At 51.5% G+C, this 25,496-nt stretch overlaps 1 protein-coding gene across 3 annotated transcripts in view; it reads left to right on the top strand.

The window, feature by feature from the left end:
* The first annotated feature begins 7,047 nt into the window (after positions 1 to 7,047).
* SH3PXD2B (SH3 and PX domains 2B) overlaps positions 7,048 to 25,496 on the top strand; it is a 76,516-nt gene continuing 58,067 nt past the window's right edge. For all 3 annotated transcript variants that reach the window (XM_086470963.1, XM_086470964.1, XM_086470965.1), the window contains exons 1-2: positions 7,048 to 7,119; positions 20,276 to 20,356. In XM_086470963.1, the coding sequence (XP_086327089.1) occupies positions 7,048 to 7,119; positions 20,276 to 20,356 (153 nt within the window). The remainder of the gene's footprint in view (positions 7,120 to 20,275; positions 20,357 to 25,496) is intronic.

A 25,496-nucleotide genomic window follows, 5' to 3' on the forward strand; every position in this document is an offset into this window, starting at 1 on the left:
TGGAGGGTTGGGAGTGGTTTTGTCCCTTGTCTCCGTTCCCTCTCTGGGTGTGCCAGGGCTCTAGTGCTGTCTCCCTCTCCTAGAAGATGGCCAGGGAGCACATCTGATTGTCATGTTTACAAGGTGGTTATACTCTTCCCCCCCTTCAAAAGCAGATGATTTTGTTGTTTCCTGTTCAGAACGAACCATGAATAAACCCAGCTTGGTTTTGAGGGGGGATGGGATGCCATTTTTTTTTTAAATGTGGCTTTGAATAAAAAGGGGGGTTTAAAATACTTTGTAAAGTTTTCAGTGGGGCCACCACTATGATGTAAAGACCCTTCTAATAAAGTAACAGACTGAGAAATCTGAGTATGTGTCTGATTTCCTGACTGATTGCTGGCTGTGGCCTCAGACTGGCTTTGCTTCTGGTCTGGGTTTTGCTGACTTACAGAAACCTCCAGAGCCAGTTCTGGCATGTGAACCTTGCTTGCAAGGCTGAACTTTCTGTTCTTTAAAATAGGACTAGTTGCTTCAGAAACACTTCTGCATGCTGCAGCTCAGCGGCAATATCATCTTTGCTGTGAAGCTGAAACTGGTAGACCTTAAGATGACTTCGTTGTGTGTTACAATAGTGCTTGGCTGACCCTGCTTGGTGAAGAGGGAGTATTGCAGCCTGTCGTCTGAAGAGTGCAAACCACTTATGCATAGCTCTTTCTTCCTTTTTCATGAGCTTGCCTGGGTTTAACAGAAGATTTCGGACAAATGCCTCTGCTCCCTTGCTTTGATAGGACAAGGAGATCCTGGGGATGCGTTTTGGGGCCAAGATGCAAATCACGTCTTCCCCGTGAGTGCTGGGCGAGACCTCAGCTTGCGCTCTCGAGTTGCTCAGAAAAGTCCCCACCACCTCTGTAAGCAACCACAGGGCCTGTGTGGTCTTTTTTTTCTGCTCAGAGAATTTTACCTGCTGGTTTAGTTATGATTTCTTTCATCCAAGAAAGGACACAGTGTGTGCAAGGGGAGATTTGACATGAGCCCGGGGAGCTGGTGGGGTATTCCCCTAATTTTTGGAAGGTTGCCCTGGAGCCTGCCAACTTCTACCTTGAGTTTCATGCTGGAACTGACCTTTCTATCAGTGTCCACCCTGGTTAGGTAGTATTGCAAGCTGTGAGTTCAGACATGAGGTGCTGAAAGGGAGAGGAACTTAGTAGTTAAGTTGTTGATGGTGGGGTTTTAAATGTGCAGCACTGTGTGAGAGAGGGAGAAGAGCAAAGCATGAGGGTGCCTTGTGCCATGATATAATAAGAAATGACATAGCTGAGGACACATAATTAGCCATCTCCTTCATTTATAGGTAGTAGGACTGCACTGTCTCCTAGGACACACCAGTCAAAAATGGCCTCACTCAGTGTATCCCAGTGAAGCAGAGGATCTCATGGGATTATTTAACTTCATCTGCATGTCCTTGGAAGTGCCTGAGGGGAGCTTCAACCATGAAGATACTTATATTTATATGTTGAAAGTACTATGTATTCCAGAAATAACTGTTAGCTACCATTCTGCCCTGGTGAAATGCTGAAAACCGAGCAAAAGTAAAAATCTTTCTTAATTTTTAAAAACAGAGATGACAGCCCTGAAAGATTACTGGTGCTGCAGCAGCTGTAGTATTCTCAGCTCTCCTCATTACCCCCTGCACTTTGTGTCCTGTCGTGTCTGGGCTCCAAGCTCCTCTGAGCTGCCCAAAGGCTGTGATGGGGATGATGAAACTCTGGGGGAAGAAAAAACAGGGCAGGCAGGGAGAGTCATGGAATTGGGGCTTGTGCCTAACTGCTTTCTTGCTATGGCTGCATCTGCTCTCCCTCCCTCAGTGCAGGAGGACAGCACTTGCTGCAGGAGGTGAGCATTGCTACAGGCACATCCTTCAAAAGTCATCTGCACCCTGTTAAGCCAAATGCTCTTGCATGTTCTCCTGCTGCACTGGCCACCGGTTTAATCCTGCAAATGCTAATCTACCCAGGGCTTGAGCAAGGCAAGCCTTTCCAGAGGCTGGTGGCCCTTCCTTGCTGGTGGGGTTTGTTGTCGCCCTTCTCCTGGGTGGGATGCGGCTGGGTGACAGGGACCTGTTGCCCTGGCACCCCACCTGCCCTCACAAGCATCCAGTGGGACTCGCTCCCCTGGGCCTGCTTTCCAGGCTTGCAAGGGATACCGGGGTGATGTTTGCTCTTCTTGCTCTTGTTCGCTAGATGGCACACACACTGAAGCAGTGGCCCTGGGCTCCAGAGCCCGGCTGCTGCCTGCACAAGCGCGGAGCTGGAGCTGAGCTGTCCCGTTGTGCTGAAATGGGTGCTCACTCCTTCTCCTGGATTTGTCATTCACTATGGCACACCTTTCGCCAGATCTTTGGTTCTCATCCGTGCTTCAGTACTTTGTCTCCTGCTCCAGCATTGTCCTCAGGAGGTTTCCAGGGTTCCCCTGCTCACTGGCACCTGTGTGCCCCAACAGCCTCCACCATTTGAGGGCTGAGCATCCCCTCCATGGGATCTGCTTCTGCCTGCTGCCACAGCTCTGTGCAAGGTGGGTGCAGTCTGCTGCCAGGCTGACCGTGATGGGTGGCATCCACACCACACAGTTAAAACCTGCAATACTGGGGTCAAAACGGTGGAAAATCATTCCCGGTGGCAGCTAAGATTCAGTGCTAATCCAGCCTTGGTGATACGGTGGGTAACTACTGCTTTGCTGGGCTTCAGCTGCAAAGATTTGCCCTCTGTTGTGGTAGGAGCATCATTTTTGACTAATCTTTGTGAGGGAGCTCAGGGAAGATGGATGCATTTCTTCTGTACACAGGGGAGGACCAGGAACATTTAGCCACCTGGCATGCACTTGTAATGCCTAAATTAAAAAGCAAGCAGCAATAGTGCACTTTCCATGCCAGAATGACTGCAGATAGCGTTTCCTCTGCAGTTCAGGGCTGAGGTGGGGCCCTGCTTTCTCATTCCATTTCATCTCTGACACCTGACAGACTTCAGGGGTGGCCCAGCTGTGCCCAAACAGCTGGAGCCTGCTTACAGCCAAGCGGAAAGCCATTTGCAAGTCCAAGCTGACGGCTGGCTTTTCAGAAGTCATTTGCCCTCCTGCTTTAAATTGCTCAGCTGATCCTGGCAGAGAGAAGGCAGAGTGCACGTCGGTCAAGGAGGCCTTGACTCTTGAGTAGGTGGTGAGCTCTCACGTGTAGTTATTTTGTTTGGTTTAACAATATTTCAACCTTTGTTTATGGCAGCAGATGACTTGTTTGTCCCAAACCTCCCCTCAGTCGGACCTGTACCCTTGTACCACCTAACCTCATCATAGGAAGTGCTGCTGCCAGATCTCTGCTGCTCCTGCAGCCACACCACTAGAGGTGTGGGCCAAGCAAGGGACTCCCAGGTCAACCACAAACCCCTCTCTGGGGCTCCCTTAGCAAAAGCTTGGCAGTTTCCTTGATAAGTTGCCCAGCTGCAGCAGAGGCCAAGCCAGGCTGTGCGTCTCCACAACTGGCTTCCCGGCGTCCCTCCCTTGGGAGGCCATCAGGTCAGCGTACAAAGTCGTGCTCCGCTCGCCTCAACAGCTCTCATCAGACTCATTAATTAAACACAGGAGCCATTTTGCAGTGCTAGCTGCCATTACCCCCAACCTCTGCTTGTCACTGCGTGCTTGTAAGCTGCCAGGCTGCAGCCGGTGCCCGGTGCTGTCGGGGTCCAGGCGCGATGGAGTCACTTCAGCACGTTACGGTGCTGGGGGAGCAATGCCAACCCTTAAGTGCTTCCAGTCGATTTTGCACAGTCACTTGGCTCCATGCGAGCATTCCCAGGCCTGGAGTAGGTTTGCGATGTGTGTAACAAGCTCTGTGTTCAATACACATGATTTATACCTGATACAAAGGAATGGCCTGACAGCCCAGCAGCAGGGGGCCACATCTAGGGCAGTACATAGAAAAGAGCTGGAAGGGTGAAGGCAGGAGACTAGGGTCTGGTCCCTGGGGCAGGTAGGTCCGAGATGCTGTGAGAGCTCATTCATACATACTCCTTTTGCTTTCCATGTCACACACCTCCATGTGGTGACCTAGTGGCACAGGGAAATGGATTTATCAGCAAGGGAATGCCCAAAGGTTTCGTGCACCCCTGAGAAGGTGAGGTGGGCACAAAGCTTCCCCAAGCAAATCACCACCTGTGTCCCTCTGGGCTGCTTCAAGCTCAGGAATGAGGCATCCTTCTGGTGTTCATTCTGTCTCTTGCGAGTTCCCAGCTGTGGAGGTGGGGCCAGGATTAAAGGAAAGGAGGAAGCCAGCACGAAGGTCGCTGATGAAGGTGCATGGCAGTACAGTGCTCCACAGTGGGTGGGGGTGGCCTTGTGGAGGGGGAGTGTGGGGAACAGGCATTGCAGCTGTAAAAATGGGCAGAACTAATTCTGCCAATTATTCAGAACAAATAACAACAAATTCACTGCCTGCCTCCATGCTAAAGTGACGGTCTGGACTAAAGATTTCTGTCCCCTCAAGTCTGTGGCCGGCACGAGATAATAGAAACACAAATAGGGATGAGGCTCCTTTCGGAGCCATCTCATAGGCTTCCCTGCTTGTTCTCACACTTTGCTTCTGCTGCTGGTCCTTACTGCGCTGGCCATCAGGACAGCTCTTCCACACTGCTGGAACGCTGTGCAGGGGCGTGTTGCAGCTGGTGGCACCTGGGACTCCAGCTGTTAGTCGGCTCCTTGCCCAGCACCCCCACTGTCCTCCAACATCTCTCTGTACTGCATCTATCACAGCTTTTAAAGCTAGCCCAAACAAATCTGGCAAGAAAACACAGTTTAGCCTCTTCATGGATGCTGCACCTATAGGTCGAAGTGCTCTCTGAATTGCATGTTCTCGATTTGCTCTTCCCAGATGGGTTTTTTAATTATTTTTTCTTCACCACAGACTGATACTAGGGTTCACAGGTAGTGAGTCCAAGGTGTTTTGATGGTGGACTTTGTGTTCATGTACAGATGGACTGGGCAGCAAGACGATCAATCTGGCTGTGTTGTTTTCAGTGTATGAGGGATGTAGGGTCAGTCAGCGCACTCCTGTAAAACCCAGTTAGCAGACTGCATCAGGCCAGCTCTGCACACACACAACCAATGTCCCGAGCACAGTCACCCTTTCCCAGAACGCCTGGCAGTCCTGCAGTCACTGTTAACTAGAACAAACCAGCATACGAAGCAAAAGGGATGGCTGCAGCCACAGCATTCGTAACTCAGTTGCCTTACTTAATTCCCTTCACCTTGCAGTTTATCATCTATTGCATTTTGTTTAGCGTGTTTCTGTGCTTCTTTTTGTGTTTCGTATATCCAGTTATCTGCTTCTGTTATCCCTGTGATCCCCTTGCCCGGCCTTTCAATCCGCAGCTCTTCAGGTTACATCCTTCTCTGCATCGCTCAGTTGCAGTGGCCTCAGCTGCCCTCTACCTTAGTTTCTCCTTTCAGCGTGTGAGACCAGTAATAGTTTTATTCCTCTCTTAATCCACTTTCTTCAGTGTTCCACATCTCCTCAATGTACACTTATTTTACCAACATGATGCACAGCTGCTTTGGATGTTTTCCTTGCCATCCTTTGCAGGATTCGTGCATCTTTTAGGGCTTTTAAAACCAGCAAAACTATCTGCTCAAGCCCAGGCACTCCAGACAACATCAAAAGCTGCAGTTCTGCTGCCTGTTGGTGCTTTCCCAGGCTTTGACTCTTGGTTAGCACTTCAAGGTCTGGTCGCAGCATCTCTCATGAATGCCAGGGCTTTCCTGACGGGAGAAGGAAGGGGGGGCTCTTCTGGGCCTCTCCATGGCCTCTCACCCACCTACCTTCAACGTGTGTCTGACTGAGGAGTGACAACAGGGCCGGGGCAGGGAGGGGAGCAACGTGCAGCTAGTCCACAAGTAAACCAGCCCTGCGGCGGCATGCCAGCAGGCGTCAGGGAAGTCACCGGTGGTGTGATGTCCCCTTCAGACAACCTAGCATCCTTCCTGCAGCCATCTCTACAGTGGCACCTCCCACAGCTGAGTGGGAGGAGGATGAAGATGAGCCCTTCGGGAGGGCAAGGTGGGGAGGGGGGGCAATAAAGCCCTGACAACCTGCTTGCACCTCCATTAATTCTCTGGGGTGGTTGTAGCAAAGTTAACAATATTAAAAGGAGCCACATTTAAGGAGCTGCTAAGGAGTGAGATGAGTTGTTTATGATTGAATTAAGTTCATATGAAAGCTAATGACCTGCCAGTGCAAGTCTTGAGTAACTTTATAACGTAATTAAAAGCCCAACAGGGAAGAGAGCTGTGGTTATGCCACGTGTGGAGGAGCTCCTGGGAAGACGGAGGCCGTGGGTGGTGCCGATGTGGAGAAGCGCCCGGTGGCTGCCTTGTCTCCTCGGCTGCCCCAGGGGCAGGGATGGGCACGGAGGGTGGGCTGCGGGGTGCGGGGCTCCGCTCCCGGGGGTGTGCGGGCTGCTCCGGGTAAGGCGGTTCTGCTGAGCCGGCCGTGCCCGCAGCCGCGAAAGCCACCTTTTCCTGCTCATTTCATGGACCCTTTCGGGACGCGGCCGTTCGTGGCCAAGTCCCGGGGGCCACGTTGTTACGGGACAAAAGGAGGGTGAAGGATCAAAACCCGGTGATGGAGCCCACGCACAGACCCACCATGCCGGGCAAGATGGGCGAGACCGAACCCCCTCCAGCCCCCTCCCCGCAAAGGGCCAACAGCCAGCTGCTGCCTCGGACATAGCCCAGCGCCTTGCCCTCTCCATCTCGGGGGGGGGGCACCCCTGCGGCGGCCGCGGACACGCATGGGGCGGGCGGCGCCGGTCGCCCCTTTAAGCAGGCGGGGACGGGGCCGCCCCGCCGGCCGGGATAGGCCGGGGCGGGCCGGGGCCGCCTCCCGCCCTCGGCAGCGGGAGGGCGGCTCGGCGGGGCGCTGCAGGCTCCGGTCCCGGCTGCGTGCGCCAGTGCCTCCCCCAGCGCCGCCGCCGCTCCCCGCTTCGCCGCTGGCGCCGGGCTGCGAGGGGCAGAGGCAGAGGCATGCCCAGGCGGAGCATCGCGGAGGTGAAGGTGCTGGACGTGCAGAAGCGGCGCATCCCCAACAAGCACTATGTGAGTGGCTCGGCTCGGCTCGGCTCGGCTCGGCTCGGGGCGCCCCGCTCCGCTCCGCCGCGCCCGGCCCTGGGCAAACAAAGGCCCGGCGGTGCCGGCCCCGCTCCCCCACGGCTGCCCCGGCGGCGGGCAGTGGCCGCAGAGCCCCGGCCCTGAGGCGGGAGGGAGGAGGAGGAGGAGCGGGTCTGCAGCTCCCACTCCCGGCGTCTCCCATGGGGGTCACCCGGTGCCCCCCTGCCAGGGAGGGACGCGCTGCTGCTTCCCCCCAGACCCCTGCTACCGGGGGAGAGGCGGGCAGGGACATCGCCGCGCTGGGGGGTGGCAGCGCCGGTGGTGACCCCGTGCGGGACGAGCCGGGGGGAGGCGCCGGGAGGTGCCCGTGAATAGCGGCGGGCGGGATTTTGCTGGAGGGGCTGCTAAGGCAGCACGCACCCGGGGGGGGGGGGGGGGGGGGGCGGCTCTGGGGCACCATCGAGAAGTGCCTCTGCTTTAGGGAGGGAGCAGCGTGTGGCAAAGGGGCTCTGAAACCTGTTGGCTGCAGAGTCCCGGGGCGAGGGACCTTCCTTCTGCGCCTGGGATGGTGCCGCCATCCCTGGGAGGTGTTCCCTCTTGTCCCCTGCGCCCCCTCTGCGTGAACTGCCCAGGGAGAGTGGTCCTGCGTGCTCCAGGGCATCTTCCAAACTGTTGTGGGTTTGTCTGGTTTTGAAAGGGTTGGATGTTTTCTTTCTTTTCTTTTTTTTTTTTTTTTGTTTTTTTGTTTTTTAGTTATTTAAACTTTGGTGTGCTTCCAGGCATCCATGGAGACATTGTGGGTGAATTCTGGCAACAACCGTTAAAAAAAAAAAAAAGACCAAACTGTTCTCCCCACCCCGTTCGCCTTAGGCCAGGGTGACCCAGTGACACACTGCTCGTGATGTGTTTGGGTTGTGAGGATGTGGTGTTCGCTCTGGCTGGAGTGCGTGGTGTCAGCGGAGCCAGGCTCCTGGAGCTCTTGGGAGATCAGGGGCTTCTCCGGGTCACCCCGGCTGTTTGTGACAGTGAGGAGGCTGGAGGAAAGCAGAGGGCAGGCCAGCTCTGGCCAGGATGGAGGGGATGGTAAAAGGGGCTGTTACCCTCTCCTTGCATTCAGGGATGTGATGTGGCTGCTACCACCCAATCCCTTATCGCTGCTTCTTCCTCTCCTGCCCTGTCTGCGGCTTTATCAGCCTTCGCTGAGCCTGGCCCCAGCTCCAGATGTGCCCCCCTTCCTGCCGTGTCCATCCCAGACTTACTCGTTGTAGCTGGGTTATGCATCTGATCTGGAGGAGCGTGTACGTGAGGAGGTTTGCTGAGCTGCGTATGCTTCTGTTTGTCTTGGCAGATCTGTTGCGCTGCCGTTGGGTCTCATAATGGGGCTCGGACAGGGTCACCTGTGGCTGCTCCTCTGCTTTCCCTTTGGCCTTCTCATTCCCCTGCTGGGGCTCCGTGCACCCCTCAGGACCTGTGTCCCCGTGGCTGGACATGCACCCCAAGTCCTGGACATGATTTGTAGGGTTTGTAGGGATAGGTCAAAGGGTAATGGTTTTAAGCTAGAAAAAGGTAGATTGAGGTTGGACACGAGGAAAAAGCTCTTTAATATGAGGGTGGTGGATCACTGGAACTGGTGGCCCAGAGAGGCAGTGGAAGCCCCATCCCTGGTGACATTCAAGGTCAGGCTTGATGGGGCTCTGAGCAACCTGACCTAGTTAGAGATGTCCCCACTTATTGTAGGGGGGTTGGACTAGATGACCTTCAGAGGTCCCTTCCAACCCAATACCTTCTATGATTCTATGATTCTGTGATCTGTTTTGGGCACTGTCACTGCTCACCCTCCACCCACAGGGGTGAGGTGGGTGGAGCTGGGTGTAGCAAAAATTATCCCTGTAAGGCTGGATAACTAGGACAGAGGTGTTTTCTAAAAAAGAGAGGTGTATTGCGGGTCAGCTGGAGCTCCCGGAGCGGTGGGAGAAGGTGGCTGTACGCAGCTCGTGACAGCCAGCTGTGCAGCGTTGCCACTCGCTCCCTCCTCAACCGGTGGCTCGAGTGCTCTGCCTCTAACCTTTCCCTGTACTTGTCTTGGACCGAAACCCAGCAGCGTGAGCCAGTGCGGCTTGCAGCGGGGCTGAGCCCAGGGAGGGGCAGGCAGCTTGCTGGAGTGAATGGGAGCGCTCGCCTTGTTTGAGGGAATCGATAGCAGCTAGGCAGATTCACAAAGCCAGTTAATTATATGGAATCAAACCCTTCTCTCTTTTTTTTTTTTTTTAAAAAAAAAAAATTCCTCCTCCTGCAAAGAGGGGGAGAGGAGGGGCAGCACATCGCGGCTGAGTCATCTTACTTCGGACTGTATCTGCTGGCATGCTGCAAATCCGAGTGAACCACAGTGTATGTGTTAAACCTTTGCTCTCTGGCTTCTCATTGCTGAGCATAACTGTGCTCTCCATCCCTTGAGGCAGCCGCTCGCTGTCCCTGGGGAGACTGGAGGAGCACGCCGGCTTTTCCTCCTGCTGCCTCTGTGCTGGCCTGACCGGCGAGTGACCCGTACTGCTTGAGCTCGGCCTCCTCTCTGCATCGGCGAGAGGCTTTTCTTTGCCGGACAAAGGTGCAGTTGTGTTGGCTGCAGTGAGGCCGCAGCAGAAAATTGGGAATTCCATTTTCCCAGAAAAGTGAGATCAAACCAGTGTTTCAAAGTCCTTATTGATGCCCACGGTGGGGAGGGGCTGTAGGAATGGCCAGCTCTATTCAGGCTGGTGTGGTTTGCCCATCACCTTGGTAATCAATACAAAGGGAGTTGTGTTGCCCAAGACAAAAATTTGTGCTTTTTTGGATCTCTGATTTGAAGCAGGAGACACAATATTCCTGCAAACTGTGGGGCTTGGACTGGATAAGGACCCAGCAAGGTGCTGGGAAGGGTTTGGGTAGCTGGGTGCCGTCTTGAACATGTGCTGAGCTGAGTATTGGGATTTAACTGGGGACCCAAACACAGCCCCATGCCCTCGAACATGTGCGTGTCTGTGGACTGCACTGGCTCAAATCCTGGTGCGAGGGAGCATCAGTCCAGCGTGCTGCTGTCTCACTGATTCTCACAGCATGTCTGATGGCTGCACTCCTCTGGAAGGATACCGCAGGACAACAGTGTGCCTGTCCCATCTCCTATCCGTCCTCCTTGCCCTGATGACAACTCAGTACCTGACCAGAGGGCAGGAGGAGCTGGGTGGGTTATTCACAGGAAGGCCAGGTGTGTTTAGAGGCATTTGGGCAAGTGGGAATGGCCTCTTGATTGCTTTCCTCCTTGGTGAAGTGTTAAAGCCTTTGATGGGTATTGCAGTGACCACCTCTAGCAGGGATCAGGCTAAGTTGCAATTAGTGGGGGTGCTCTCCCCTTGCATGCTTTTCTCCTTGCAGTCAGCCTCGTGCTTCTGGAAGGCTCTGGCTGCTGTGGTGTTGGCATGGTGCGAGGCCGACATGTCTGCTGCCGTTCTTGTCAAACCAATTCTGCTCGCATGCGTGGAAGGGCTGAGAGGGGAAGGATAACCGAGCTTCTTGCTCCGTGTGATAGGAGCCTTGAATTTGCTCTGCCAGCCGTCAGACCATGTCATGCTGTGTTGCAGTGGCACCTCTCCTGGGCTTCTAACCCCAGCTGCTTCAACTGCATGTGTGTCACTTGTGTCTTTAAGCTTTTTTCATGGGCAGTACCCGGAAGGGGCAGTGAGAAATGTTGCTTTTTCAGGTGTTTTTTGCAGGATGCACTGCTCTGATCCTGTCAAGAGAGAACAACCAAGCTCAGGATCTCAGCAGCCCATCATCCAGGTGAAGAAGGGGACTCCTGTCCTTCAAGTAGTGGCTGGAGGGTCACCCTGCCGTGACATTTCCCGTACAATCCTATGTTAAGTGATTACAGCTCATGCCCCTCAGAGGCCTGCTGGTGAGGGCTCCAGGGCCATACTGCAAATCTAAAAAGGCAAAGTCCACGAGCAAAGTTTAAAAACAATCATTCTGGGCGAGAGAGTAGCAGACTGTCATTTCTATGGTCTGGCAAAGTCTCAGACTCTGATAAATGACTGTTGATTCAGAAAAGACCCGAAATGAAGCCATAGTTGAAATGGACTAGGTTTTCCTTTAAAGGACTTTGCATGGGATCTTTTTATAGTTTTGTGTTTGTTATTCTCTAGTAGAAGTCCTAAAATAAAGCTTTTCCCTACTAAATCCAGATTTTGGTTCTATTTTTGCCCTTAGGCAAGCTTCAGGGACCTTTCATTCTAATACAGCTGCAACTTGTGTGTGTTGTTCCATGTGTTAATAACAATGCTATTGAATCACATCTTCATTTCTACAACCTGTCCACCAAGAACATTGCCACAGTTCACACAGTTTTAAATGGTTGTTCTAGAGCACAAACCAAAATTATATATATACATCGAACAGGAAAGAGAGCAGCATGCTGTTTGGTTGTGTTAGTTTATTCGGAAACCTGGACTATGCTCTTGCAGGACATCCTTTCCCAGCCTCCATGCTCACATGTATCACTTTGAAAAAGGGAAATTTAAACAAAGTGTGCAGCTTACATTTATTTTGCAAGCTCAGTTAACAAGATTGAAAACTTCAGATAAGGTGAATACCTGTGCATATTGAACCACCTCATTTGTGGCAGCTGCCTTGCAAAAGTAATTAACAATGTGTGTTGGAATCTGGTGGCTAGTTGATAGCATCTATAGATATTTTTAAACATTTTTGATGAAAAACACATTCAAAAAGTAAATGTGTTACATTTTTAATGTGGCATTTGTGATGTGATGGTAGGTGTCTTCTCTGCTCCTGTTCCTTGTAGTGGTGAGGTTGTTCATGGTTTCATTTGTTGTCCAACCCAACCCCATTGCTTATCTGGAACTGATTATGGAGCGTTCAGAGAAGAGTGCTTGAATGGCAAGAGGACAGGAGCTGCTAATCTACAGATTCAGGAGTTCTTCACTGCCTTATACAGACAGAGCAGAAGATGTCTTCTGAAGAACATGTGTCCCATGGACCTGTGTGTCATGGTCCCCTGGTCCTGACTTGCCCAGCTGGAGCAGAGCTCTGTGAGGCACAGTATCACCTTGTACAGCTGCACTATTTCTGCTGTTGTGAATCATACTGGTTGCTTGACTTAAAAAGGGCATTAGAGCATGAATCCCCCTGTGGTACGCTCTCTGGGGAGGGTGACCATGCTCTTGGTATGGTGGGAATGTCCTGTGGGGAGCTGAAGGAGCTGGGTGCATTTAGACCGAGGGAGCAGGAGGTTAAAATGAATAGTGTGAAATCTATGCAGGGATTGAAAGAGAGCAAAAGTGAAACCAGAATGTATGAAGCAAGGCTGAGCCCAGGAAGCTGGAGTCTCTGCCGCGGCGAGGAGTTTCTGAGTATCGGTGTCCTCAAGAGGTTTGAGGGCTTTCATCTGTAGTGGTGTTTTGCTGCTGTATCCTGTGGTTCTGCTGTATCTCATCCCGCTTCCTGTCAGCTGGCTGATGCTCTCCCGCTTGAGGCCGGCCATGGGCAGGGTGTTTGGAGCCCATAGCTGGTAGAAATTTGGACCCATCCTTGCGCCTGGCTCTGCTCTGCTGCACACCATTACAGAGCTGACCGATCCTTCCTTCCCCCTCACTTCTCAAGAGAGTTGGGGCTTAAGGGAGCACTGTTAGCTTTGTGGATGAAAACCAATACTCAGATGCAAACTCTCCTTTGTTTTTCATCCCTTGTATTACTTAAGGCTGTTGAAAACCTTGAATGTTGCAGTTTAGTGGAAGGACCAAATCCTGCCTGGCGCGCTGACACTGAGGTGGGTGCAGCACCGTGTGGAAAGCTGGTGCTTGTACACATTGCAGCAGTGGACTTCAGCACCAAGGCCGTTCATCGCCTCTGCCCGCTTGGAGGTCTGGTCACCTTGATCCCTCGCAGCTTTGCTTTGGAGGGTATCTCTGTCTTCCGGCTGTTTCACATAGCAGTGGGAAATAGGAAACAAATGAATCCATATGTTTGACCTTCGGTGTGATTCAGAGCAAACAAGCGGGGGCATATGTTGTACGACTGATGGGTCTGTGCTGCGGCTGAGCAGGGCTCAGTGGGTTGTCCTTGGAGTCCCCGTGCTTCGCGTTACCCCGCCTGGGTGCACTTCATCCCAGCAGCTTTGGCTGCATGCTCAGGCAGCGCTGTGCCCTGGCGAGCTGTACGACAGCAGAGTGGGAAGAGCTGTCGCTCGCTGGCTTTTTAGGGAGGGTGTGGTTGAAGGGATGAATCGGAGAGAGGGGAGGTGGCTGCTTTGTAGTCCTGGGTGTGTGGGCAGGTTGGCTTGGGTTATTTGCTGCGGTGATGAGGGTATGCCTGTCCTTGTGCTACCCGCATCCCCGTTACCCAGCTCCTCCCTGCCGCTCTGACTTGTCGCTTCTGCCTCTCTCCTCTGCTAGACCAAAGGGACCACAGCAGCATCCCCAGTGCCCTGCAGTTACCACTGGGATTGCTTCTCTGTGCCTTTCCCAGTGCTGTCTGAACCAGCACGACTCTTCTCCCAGCTCTCCCTGTCCACAGAGCAGGAGCAAGGGGGTAACAAGGTGTCCGGACACTGAGCTGTGGGCTGGCTGTCTCTCTCCCACTCCAAGCTTTGGTGTCCCACAGCACAAGAGCCCGGCGTTCCCCTCCCCAGCCCCGCACGCCTGCGGCGGCAAAGGCTAATGGAGAGGGGCCAAGCACAGCAGCTTGCCGCCAAGAACTTTCTTTGTTTCCAGCCACCTCCCTCATTTTTTTCCTTTTCCTCTTACAATTTCCCACTCCCTTTTCTCTATTGAACCCACTCTGGTTTGGCTCGATCCCTCAGCTGCTTTGGTTTCTCTGCCCCTCTGAATTTCTCAGTGCTCCTTTCTCATGGCAGCAGCTGAAGCCAGGGTGCAAGGCTCTTGCGTCGCTTCCCTGTGTTTTGGGGTGTGAGGGAGCGCAGGTGGAACAGAGAGACTGATGTTTTTTCCTTTCTACTGGCAAAAGATGCTTTAAATATGTGGAGTTTTCCACAGAGAGGTTTATTGTACATAGTCTCCCTGGACCTGAGACCACACAGGCTCAAACACATTGGAAACAGCTCTGCAGACAGCTCTGCCTCTGCTGGAGGCTGTTATGTCTGGCTTTGCTGTAGGGGCTCTGCTGAATGGCTGGGGACCTACACTGGTGCCCATCAGTGGTGGCTGGGCAGAGCTGCATGTCCCTGCAGCCCCGTGGAGGTGTCTGGCCAAGTGACCATGGTGTTGCTACCCACCCTGCCGATGTTCACATGTCTCTGGTGTGGGAAAGGGAGAATCTTGGTTGTGGGAGCTCTGGGCACGGGGATGCTTTGGGGCCAGGGAAGCTCAGGGATTGCTGCAGAGCCACCCAGGGAGGACTGTGCTGTGCCAGGGAGCGCTGCTGGCGGGTTGTTGGCTTGCAGGGCTGCGTGGGTCCGTGTGGGTGTGCTGCTTCTGGGCTTGAGCTGGTGTAGCTGGATGGTGCGGAGCTCAGGGTACACTTGCTGCCTCGTTCAGCTGTGTGCTGGGTGCCAGGCAGAGAGCTTGCAGGCCAGCCAGCAGCTGCCCTCTCCCCAAAGCCTTATTGTGGGCTTTATGCGTGCCCCTCCCCAGGCAGGATGCCTTGTAACTCTCCTTGGAAAACTCTTCCTATGGGAGGAGAGAGGCCGAAACCGCAGTTCTAGGTTTTCCTGCAACTTCAGTCTGCCTTTTTCCCACTCAAATTTAAGCAGTCCAGATTGCTTCCCAGGTTGTGTTTTGTGCATGTCCGTAGTGTGTTTATGCAAGGAGTCCAGAAGTGATTCTTCTAGGAGGTCACACGGCCTCATGTTTCAAGAATGGGAAACTGTTCCTGTTGTTCTGGGTTTTTTTGTGGTGTTGTGTTTTGGGTTTTTTTTTTTTTTACTATCTGTTCTTAATTCCACTGCGTCAAGTCAGCTGCTTGAATCATCTCCTCTCTAGCCACGTTGTTGTATGGGACAATGTGCCTCTTGGGGAAGATGCAAGACTGAGGGCTTGTGAAGGACTCCAGAGTCCTTGGTCCCTTTGAGCGGTGGAAGTCACCAGGAGCCATTGCTATCTGCAGCACAGAGGCTCTTTATCAGTCCCTGGAAAAATACTTCTGGGCTCTGACAGCTCCCAGGGCTTTGTTTCTTCAAGAGAAAAAAAAAAAAAAAATCCAAAAAAATCTCTGGCTGCCCTTTCAGATAAAGATAATTTGCGCTGGCTTCTCATCCTGCCTGTTCTCGTGCTCTAGTCCCTGTGATTCCGACTGCTCTTGGATGTGCCTCTGACCTGGCTCCTTCAGACTCCCTGCTTTTCTGGTGATGCTTGACACTAGAGCTCGCTCCCTGCCTGGGGTACCATCCTGCCCAGGAAGGATGTCCTGGATTTCCCTCTGGCATTCGCTCGCTGCGAGTTGCCAGCCTGTTTCCCCTGGGGCTGCAGAGCTCTTGCTGCCATGCAAGCGGACGGGCAGCTCTCGTTGACAGCTCTGCTATGGTTGGCCAGGTGCCATTTGCATTTCTTTTGGCAACCTGTCATTTTTTGACAGTTCCCTTACAAAGGTTTTCAGTCCCACTTTCCACTGGCCCATTCTCCCTCAGCTGCCTCTCCAGAGATGCTGGGGACGTGAGAGCAGCAGCAGGCACGGGGTTGTGCTGGAGGGATGCCATGGGGACCAAACTTGTGATGCCTGGCTGGGTGAGCTGCAAGACCCTCTGGGCCTTTTTTCCATCTTTATATTTCTGTTTAGGGCACTTGCTTTCCAGTGTGACTGAGGAGAATCTTGGGCAGTGGTGGTCCTGATGGTAAACTTCTTAATTGGTAATTTTTAAGTAGTTGGTATGTGATGTAGGGAGGCTGGGGAGCCCAGGGAGTTTGGGACCCCAATTCCTGTAGTGTCTGTTGGAGTTCAGCCTTTTGCATCTGCAGGTTTTCATTTCCTGTGAAGGATCTGATCTGCTTCTGCCCTCCAAGGGATGGGAGTACAGAGAGTGTTTGGCATTAATGTGAAGTGCTTCTCTCTTCCAGTGTTAGACAACACTCACCTGCACCTCCAAAACTGTCCCTGTGGCCTCTGTACCCCCCAGGAGTGGAGGGAAAGTCTTGTTCCTTTGCTTTGGTCTTTGCTGAGGCTCTGACAAGGTTGTCCTGCCAGGAACTCCTCTTGCTCCATAACATGGGCTTGCTGCACTGTGGGACTGCGGTTTCACAGAGTGAGGACAGGGGAGCTGGTGGCTGGGAGAGGAGTGATGGGGGGCTGAGGGTGTGTGCGTGCGGCTCTTTTAATCCTGAAAACTGGATTTTGAGTGTATTTGAGTGACCCTGAAAGCTCTGTACCTCTCCGCTTGCCTTGCTGTAGTAGGACAAATGCCGTGAGCTGCATCTCAAGGATTTCAGAAGCACGGGTGTGAATTTCAGCTGTGCTCCCCTGACCCGTGGCTAAAATGAAGCTAAGGAGGATTCAGCCCTGGTGATTTCCGCCTCTTCTAAAGCTCAGCTTGGCCCATTGCCTTCAGGCATCAGAGCTAGCTGCAGGGTTTGACATGACACGTGTGCAGCAACGTAGGCTGGAGCAGAGCAAGGAATGGAGGATTTTGGGGTTGGGAGTAGGGCAAGGTAAGGCGTCCTTTTTGGAGGGAGGGAGGCAGGGAGGGAGGAAAGCCACTGGTTCCTGGGTTTCACCGAGTCAGCTAGTTCCCCTCCGTGGTGCAGACCCCGCCACTGGCCCAGGAAGAGCTGTAAACATTTAGATAGCTCTGCCTGTTGGTTTTGGCCAGGGGCCCAGCCCACATGATGAGGTTGCAGAGCCCCCCTCCTGGACCTGGCTGCCTGCCGCCTCCCTTGCCATCTGCTCGGCTCTCGCCACCCCTCGAGGAAACGGTGGAGTGGGATCGGAGCAGCAGCCCCCTCGTTCCCAGTGGTGCTCCCTGTGGGTGCACATCCCTGAGGCAGCACCAGCTGCAGCCCTGGGAGATTCCCTCGCTCTTTCCATGGAAAAGGCCTGCGTGGTTTCTCTATGTTATTTCTTTGAAGGACCGTAGAAATCGGAGCTGGAGAAGACCCATGAAATAACTGTTTCCACATGCTGTCACCCACACAGCTGGGCTGGGAAAAAGCCCGCCCTCAGAACAGCTTCTATAGGATTGAGCGTTGTGGGAGTGGGTGACAGGGTGGCTCCTACTGAGGCAGAATTGGGTTTGTTTGGGCTGCTACTTCATGGTGGCTGCTCCTGGCAGGACATGGTGCAGTGCAGGACCAGGAGGGGAAACTTCAGACCAAGTGCAATGTTTTCAAAACTGTCCTGATCATTGAAAATGCCTTCCAAAAGCACCTGAGAAAGGGATGGGTGGGTGCCTGTGGGAGCTTGGTGCCTCATCATCTCCAGTCTCTGTGAAATCCATCACTGGGTGGTTGACTGCACTGTTCATGCCTTTCAAAATCTGCACTTCTGTTGTTAGTTGAGGAGACCACCTGAGTTATGTTTTCTGGTGTCTTTTTTTATCCTTAGGACAGCAGGGACTGGATTAGGTATTGGCAGAGACCAAGATCTCTGATGGTTTTGGCCAAGAGAATACCTCAGTGGGATGGGGCCATCAGAGTGAAGGATGAGGGATATTCACAAGAAGAGAGGAAACAGGCTTTACTGAGACTGTTTTTATAGATACTGAGGAGCTCCCATTCCTGTGGGCTTCCCCATCTTTTCTGCTTTCCACAAGAAGGTGAGGATATACCCCCGGAGACCTTTCTGCTGTTCTAATGGGATGTGCAAGAAACTGTTATCGAGACTCCTGGGAGACCTGCATTTCAGCAAAATAGGAGTGAGCTCATCAGTTGGGAGAAATGCTTCCCCCCTCAGTTGCAAAGGGTATAATAAAGCGTGGTGCGTCCTCAAATCTCGTGGCTTTATTACCCTTAAGAGCCTTGAATTCATTTTGGCTCAAGCAAATCCACATCCTGATTAAAATCCCAGTCTAATAAGCTGTTGACTCCACATAAAGGCAGGATAGGAATAAACAATGAAGAAAAGTTGGCTTTTCCTCCTGCCCCAATGGAAGACTTTCTCCAGGCAGGCAGCCAGCAGTGATATAACCCCGTAAAGTGCTGTAGACAGTTAAGAAAGCTGGGATATCAGCTGAGCTTCCAACCAAAATGAGCTCATGCTGGCCTGCTGGCAAATCCTGGGGTGAGGGTAAAGGCAGCTTGGATGCTTACTTAGTGTCAAGTTAACGCTTAGTTTGCTGATGGTATGGTGGTGACTGTACGGATGCCGTCAGAGGCTTCAGAGGCCACGTCATGCAACTTTACCAGTTTTCTTTGCAAACTGAAGTCAGCCAAGTTGTCCCTGACTTGTTGATGTCTAGAAGCATGTTCTTCAATAGGTATTGTGCCTGATCCAATGCAAAGTACTTGTCAAGCCGTGTTTGGTGATAAGTAAGCACAGTGTCTGGGCGTTCCTTGTAGCAAATCCTGGTCCATCCAGGTCTCCACAGCTGCTGCAGATGCTGTCTTGCAGGAGCCCTCTGTCTTCTTTGTGTTAATATGCAGAAAGTGCAGGTCCTTCAGCTCAAAGAAAGAATTTGTGAATGAAAGGAGACGGTTGTGGTTGGCTGAATAAGGCCTGTGAGGCGAAGCTGAGGGATTCACATTTTGTCTGGGAGAGGGTGGTGGTGCCTGTGACACCCGGCCAGCTCACTGCAAGTCAGCAAAGCAGTTGCAGCTGTGTTTGGGCTGATCATCTGGTTTAGGAAAAGTGGTCATTGAAATGCTGCATAGAAAGTACTGAAGTTCTTTATTTTAGCAGTAAAAACTTGCTTCATCTTGCTGCCTCTTTTTCTGTCTTAATTTGGAAGTCAATCTGCTGTGAAGAGTTTGTGGTTCCTCAGGAGCCTGCTCACCTTGGTAGGTCATGCTATGTCAGCCCTCTGAACAGGAAAGTGACCTTTAGATTTTTAGTACAGCATTTGAGTAGGTTTGAGCTCAAATAACTTAGCATTGTGCTATCCATTGAGTCCTGGTGCTTGAGTTTCGATATTGGGCTGGGTTGTTGGTCACATTCCAGCATCTGGAAAAATGTGCATCTCTGTGGGAAACCTTGTGAAACTCTTAAGAGATTCTGTTTTAAATACCAGAACATCAGCATCCTAAGAGCATTCACACTTTGTTATGTCAACTGGAGTTCTAGCAAGTCCGTTCACCTGAGCTTCTGACTGTTTTGTACCTGCTTCAGTGAATCAATACTTGAATTTGTGGTGGAAATAAGCAGGACATGAGTTAGAAAAAAAAATGAATGTGCCCTCGTTCTGCTTAGTCAATCTGTTATCAATTAGTGAAGGCTGAGGTTTGCATCACTTGAGTGTTACGCTGGCACCTCATCAAGCAAGCAACAAGCGAGGACATTAGATAAGTAATTGCCCAATTCTGTTATTTGCTTGTTGTTTTTCATAGAAGAATAAAAAAACTGGGTTGGGTTTTTTCTTTGCATTCGTGATCAGTAAAAGCCTAGTCATATGGTCTGTGAATAAACTGCGATTTCTAGGATTGATTGTGTAGCATTTTAAGGAATAGGAGGGTAATTTGCAAGTTTAAGTAAACAAAACCTCAGAGCTGCTTATGGAAGAGCAGACGTCATTTCAAACCTTGTGGGTTTGAGTTCTTGCAAGCCCCAGCCCTGGGACCCAGGCTGGTGGTGGTGGCGGTGCAGCATATTGCAGGCTGCAGTTTTGGGATCTCGACATCAAACTTGATGCTGTAGCCGTAGATGGGATGGCCACAGCATAGTTATTAACTGGTGATGTGTCTCTGTGGAGAGACTTTAACTGTGTTTTTACATCGACGTATCCTTTCACGTTTGATGTATGCCCCCATTTAGGGCTAGGGACCTGTCTTAGTTCATAACTATCAGTAAGCATTTAGTAGACAGTTAAGTTGCAGCAGTGGAGCTTAATAATTTAATCTTATATATTTTCTAGTATTGCTGAAATGATTTTAAGTGCTCCCATGAACTTCCCTGGTTGATGCCCAGCCGTTGGGGCTGCATTGGCAGCTTTAGCAGCATTTGGGTTGTGGTGCTGGTTGTTGGGTCACTCCTTCCTGATTTCATCCTCTGTTCCTTACAGGTGTATATTATCAAAGTCACTTGGTCCAATGGGTCCACAGAAGTCATATATCGACGGTACAGCAAGTTCTTTGACCTGCAGGTAAGCATTTTGCCAGTTCTTGGGGTTTTGACTTCAGAGGGTCAAAAGCTGTGGTCAGTTGAGAAGCATGATTTCTGCCTTATGCTAAGCATGCCTTTCGTGATCTGCCAGAAAATGTTTTGATTTGAGGAAACGTGAATGCAATTTTGGACATGCTTGAGAAAGCAAGAACTTCAAAAGCTGAACTCTTTGCTCCAGCGCCTCTTGTGTGTCGGTGAGGGCACCCTGGGGCTTTTGCATGTCCCGGTGTCAAAGTTCTCCTGGACTAAATGCACACAGGGCTGCACAGGTGTGTTTGAATTCCTGCAACAGAAATCTGTGCAAGTGGTGGGGTTTTTGTTGGGGTTTTTTATTTGCTTTGGGGGGAATTTTGTTAGTTAGGCCCAAATTCCATTCCTGCGGAGCAAATCCATGCCTTTTTCAGATGCTATTACAGCTAAATAGGACTTCTGCTGACAAGTGCTGATTTGCTGGGTCTGTGTCCTGCTGGCTGGCATTTCAGGGAGCACGCACTGGAGAAATGCCCGCTGCCCGGTGCAGAACAGTGTCAGTCCAGGGAGCAGCTGGGGCAGAGTGGAGACAGGGAGAAAATGGAGCCATGAAGGAGGAGGCTGGAAAGGCAATTGGAACAGGCTTGGTTGCAGAAACTCGAAGCTGGTGTTCTGGGCAAGCAGGCAAAGGGTGTTTTCCACCCCCTCCTTGGTGGAGATGAGCCAAGGGGTCTGGATGAGTTTTATGAGCCAAAACACAAACTGAGCTGCTGGAACAGGCTCTGTGCAGATGAGAAAGGAAAATGCATGAAGTGATCTATGGACCAGCAGCAGCCACCAGAAAAGTCACTGGCATGTCCCTCCTGGCCTGTGCGTGAGACTGGGAGAGGAGCTGGGCACCCTCTGCCTCCAGCGACCTGCTCATGTGAAGCTGCTCCTAGCTATGTGCTTTATTTGGAAGGGTGCTGTGGTTGCCTGAGAATGAGGATGCGTTTATTGAAATCTCTGCATCCGGACACAAATATGCTGCTAAAATGACAGCACATCTGGGCCTGCCTAGCGAAGCAAGCCCATGGGAATCCAGATGGCTTTCCCAGGTTCCGCTGGTCAGGTCAGCCTGTGAAGCCTGGGATTGTGCGAGACGGCTGCTTGCGTTGATGGTGCCCTGTCCCCTGCCCACCAGGGCACCTTCTGCAGAGCTATGGACATGATCTTGAGGGTGACCACGTCGAGTAAGCCCTTTCCAGCCAGCAAGAGCCTGGCTTTGGCAAGACCCTGAGTGTCCTTACCCTGCCCCATGCTGCTGTTCCGCAGTATTGTGCCAGTCAAGGTAAGGTGGGGTGGCACGGCTGGCTACTGGTGCAGGCAGGGGTTAAGCTGTGTGCAGCTACTTGTGTAACCAAGGAAATATTAAAGTAAATAAACAGGGAGCAGCTGTTGGGCAGCAGCCAGGGCTGGAAGGAAATGGAACTTAGCGCTTCCTTCTCCACAGCATCTTGTCTTCACTGATGCTCCAAGGTGGTGACCAAGCTCACACCGTTGTTTGCTGCAAGGGGGGCACAGTCTTTTGGGGTTTACATGTGATAAACCAGTGCCTCCAGCAGTGCTGTTTCCCTCGGCTGCCTTGCTCCCCGTGGGGAAGGACATACAAGGAAATAATGGCCATCCTTCCTCTCTTCCTTCCCTTCCATTTTGGCTGGAGTTGTGCACACTCCAGGATGGAAAGCATCATCACTGGAGGCTGTCTGGAGCCAGAGACTCAAGCTGGCTCTGCAAAACACCCTTAAGCACCTTTAGAGGCAGAGGTGCCTTACATATATATATATATATATATATATATCATGGTGCAGATGGGAAAGTTTACAGCAAACACCTCCCCCTTCCCTGTTCCCTGCAGCTTTTTCTTAAAAAAAAAAAAAAAAAAAGTAAAAAAAAAAAAAGTAACCACTCCTTTTTTGGCTCCGTTGAAAGAATGAATGAAATTGTGGTTTTTCCCTTCCTTCCCCCTTATCGCACATGCTTCCTGGTGTCCTTATTTTAAACTTGTGGTGCAGCTCGGTGGAAATTGGATTGAAAGGCGAGGAGTGAAACAGATCCTCTTAGCACAGTGGAAAAAAATGCTCTAGGTAGGCTTGGTAGGACTGACTGTTGCCGTTGCTGGAGGGCTTTATTATATGACTGTTGGATGATTCTATGCCAATTTTAGCTCTTTAGGCAGAAATTTTCCATGCTGGAAACTATTCATGCCTCTGGTTATTTTAAAAAAAAACCCACCCCCCCCCTCTAAAATAACTGATTGGCTAAAATGGTTCAGCTGCTTCTGAAAACGTAGTAAGAGAGAAAAGTATTTTTCCCGGGTCCAGTTCTGATGATCTTTTTGATGCGTTGGAGGAAGAATTGGAAATTTGAGTTGCAGGTGATCCCTGTGTCAAGAATCTCTTTCATGTTATCCAGTGAAAATCCATCCAAATTTATTCATACTGACGGCCTTGAGCAATCACAGTACATGCATGTTTGGGTAGAGATGTTTGTTAATTTAATCTCTATGTTCCCAGTCATTCTGGCTGCACTTTCCATGCTCCTACCAGAAGCTGAGCACGGTTTTGTTTTTTCAATAGCGGCTCTGGCCACATTTGGGTGAAGGCTGCTGCACCCTCTTTTGCTGTCAGTGACCCTCCTGCTAAGCCCAGGCAGGAGGACAAGGAAGCCATTTGATCCAAGTAGGAGAGAGGAGAAGAACTTCTTGGGGCAGGAGTGAGGGCAGGTGGGGGCTGACCCCCGGGCTGATGTGATGCTGCAGCGCAGACCAGCCCAGGCACAGTTGTGTGAGTGGTTGGGGATTTTCTCCTGCTATTCCCTGTGGGGCCACAGCTGAATTGCTTGTCACCTTCCATTGTGGCCAAACAATTATTTTAGGAGTAGGGCCAAGTGAAACACATGCACGCTTACTACTGACAGCCTTGCCGGCTAGCATGCTCCCACTGCAACCAGAGGGCAAAGTGTCCTTCACTCCCCAGCCAGGCAGGAATGACACTCAAAATGCCAGCTTAGCCAAGGCAGGGATGAAGCCTGGGGTTCTCCCAGTGCTGGTCTGTGCCTCCATCTGGATGCAGGGATACCAGACCAGCCATGTTCCCTGTACTGGAATGGGGAATGTCGAAAGCCACCTTGCTGGTCGTGGTAATGCCGCAGGCTGTGCTGTTATCAGCTGGGAGCATTCAAGTTTTTGTCTGAATACTGTGAACTTCCAGAGCTCTTCCCTTTGGCTGTCATTGATACCCGAGTTTGGCCTTCTTCTGCAAAAGTCCTGGTTTACAGCTCATTTCTGTAGCAGCTTTTCCAAGCACCATCCTGCATCTCTTCCAAGGGTGGCAAGACCTCCTGTTTGTGCTTAATTACCTGATTCAATTCCGTTGACCACACCATGGGCCATCCGCTGTCACGCAGCAGATGGTCACCTCCTCTCTACAGGCTGGTGACTGATGCTTGTTCCGCAATTCAGCTTGTGTGTCCCAGCACGAAGCACAGGCTGCTTCCTCCTGGTCCCAGTCCAGCGTTTTGAGCAGGTGAAGTGGTGGCCCTTATCCTTTGGAAAGTGCATAGGTCATACCCTTTCCTGCTCTGGGGTCATCACAGGAGGGCTCAGTGCCAGACGGTGAAACTGGGAAGGAACGCTTAAGCTGAGGAGTACCTCTGCCTCCTATACACTGCTCACTGCAGGAGGAAACCTTCAGTGACCTGGGCAGTGCTCAGGAGCATTTTTACTGTGTAAGTCCTCTGTGCTCAAGTTCCTACCACCTCTCCTCCTTTCTTTCTCCATAAATGTTTTCCGTCACATGGCGATTTACATAAGAGCAACTTTTTAGGGATTAATAAACAAACCCTAGATGAAGTTGTAATTATAAAGTTTGAAACTGCAGGTAACTGTATGGTTTCTTGTAAATTTGTAACTACAAATACTAAACTCAGTTCTGCAAGAATCTCTTGGCTGGAGGAATAATTTCCTTCAAATAGGATTGAGGCTTTTTCATAACACTCAGTATGCCAGATGTGAGCTATTGGGAGCAGATGGATGCTGTTCCTAAGAAATAAAGTCAATAAGATTGATGCTCGCAAGGATGCCAGTTGTGTACTGGACTCTAATTGGGGCTGGCAGGTATGCTGGAAATGTTAGCTGGCATGGAAGTTGGTAATCAGATATGTGAGTGGCTGTCTCTGGTGGACAGAGATAGAGGATCAGGGTCTTGCATGCCTGAGAGGTGCTTCCAGCCCTGCCGGCGGGGGAAGAGCCGTGCAGTGGCTGCAGGGCTCCATTGAATCATGTTGGATGCGTCACTTGGGAGGAGGTTAACAAGTCTCTTGGAAGGATCCTCTTGAAACCATTGGCTGTAAGGAGTGACACTGTTGGTTAGAGAACAGATACTGGCTTGTATTTTGTGTTTTTTTATGGAAACCCCCAAAAAGAAACATTTTTTCCCCACTCTGTAATTATGAGCTCATCAGCCACGATGGTAGTCTTCATGTGACCAAGAGCCACTGTTGTCTTGCTACACTCCTAAAACATCCTTACACTCAAACCTGACCCTTTTACACCTTTCCCGCTATTACCAGACCCCCGTGCTTTCTCCGGGCAGGAGCCCCGCTCCACATCCTTGTCCTCCTCTGCCTTTCAGCTGCAGCCACCCTCTCCTCGACTGGGAGCCTTTGCCTGGCTCTTTTCAGTTCTGTCTTGTTTTGCATCCTGGATGGCAAGGGTTGTGTCTCTGCAGTTGGGAGCGGATCTGATCGGGCACAAAGTGAGCTGCTTGTGAGCTGTGGTGGAGCTGGGTCTCAAACTTTCCCCTTGGAGTAGGCTTTGCTGTTGATGCTGTGTCCTGCCTTCTCACCACTGAAGCAGTAGCTTCTCCTGTGACATGCAGCTGCAAGCCCTTAAAAATCAGATTGTTGTTCAGGGGTGCCTTCCTTGAGGCAGTTATCCCAGGGCTTTTCCACTTGCACACAGAAACCTTTCCTTCAGTCCTTGTCCCAGCTGAAGGCTGTAGGAGCGAGTGATGCTGCATGGCTGCTCCTCTGTGCAGAGGTTTAATGTTGAGTCAAGGGATGGAGACACGACGTAGGCTGGAGTAAGCGTGCTTCATGTACGATTCAGA

This window comes from Leptosomus discolor, chromosome 10, assembly GCF_034619465.1.
Source record: "Leptosomus discolor isolate bLepDis1 chromosome 10, bLepDis1.hap2, whole genome shotgun sequence".
Taxonomy (NCBI): Eukaryota; Metazoa; Chordata; class Aves; order Leptosomiformes; family Leptosomidae; genus Leptosomus; species Leptosomus discolor.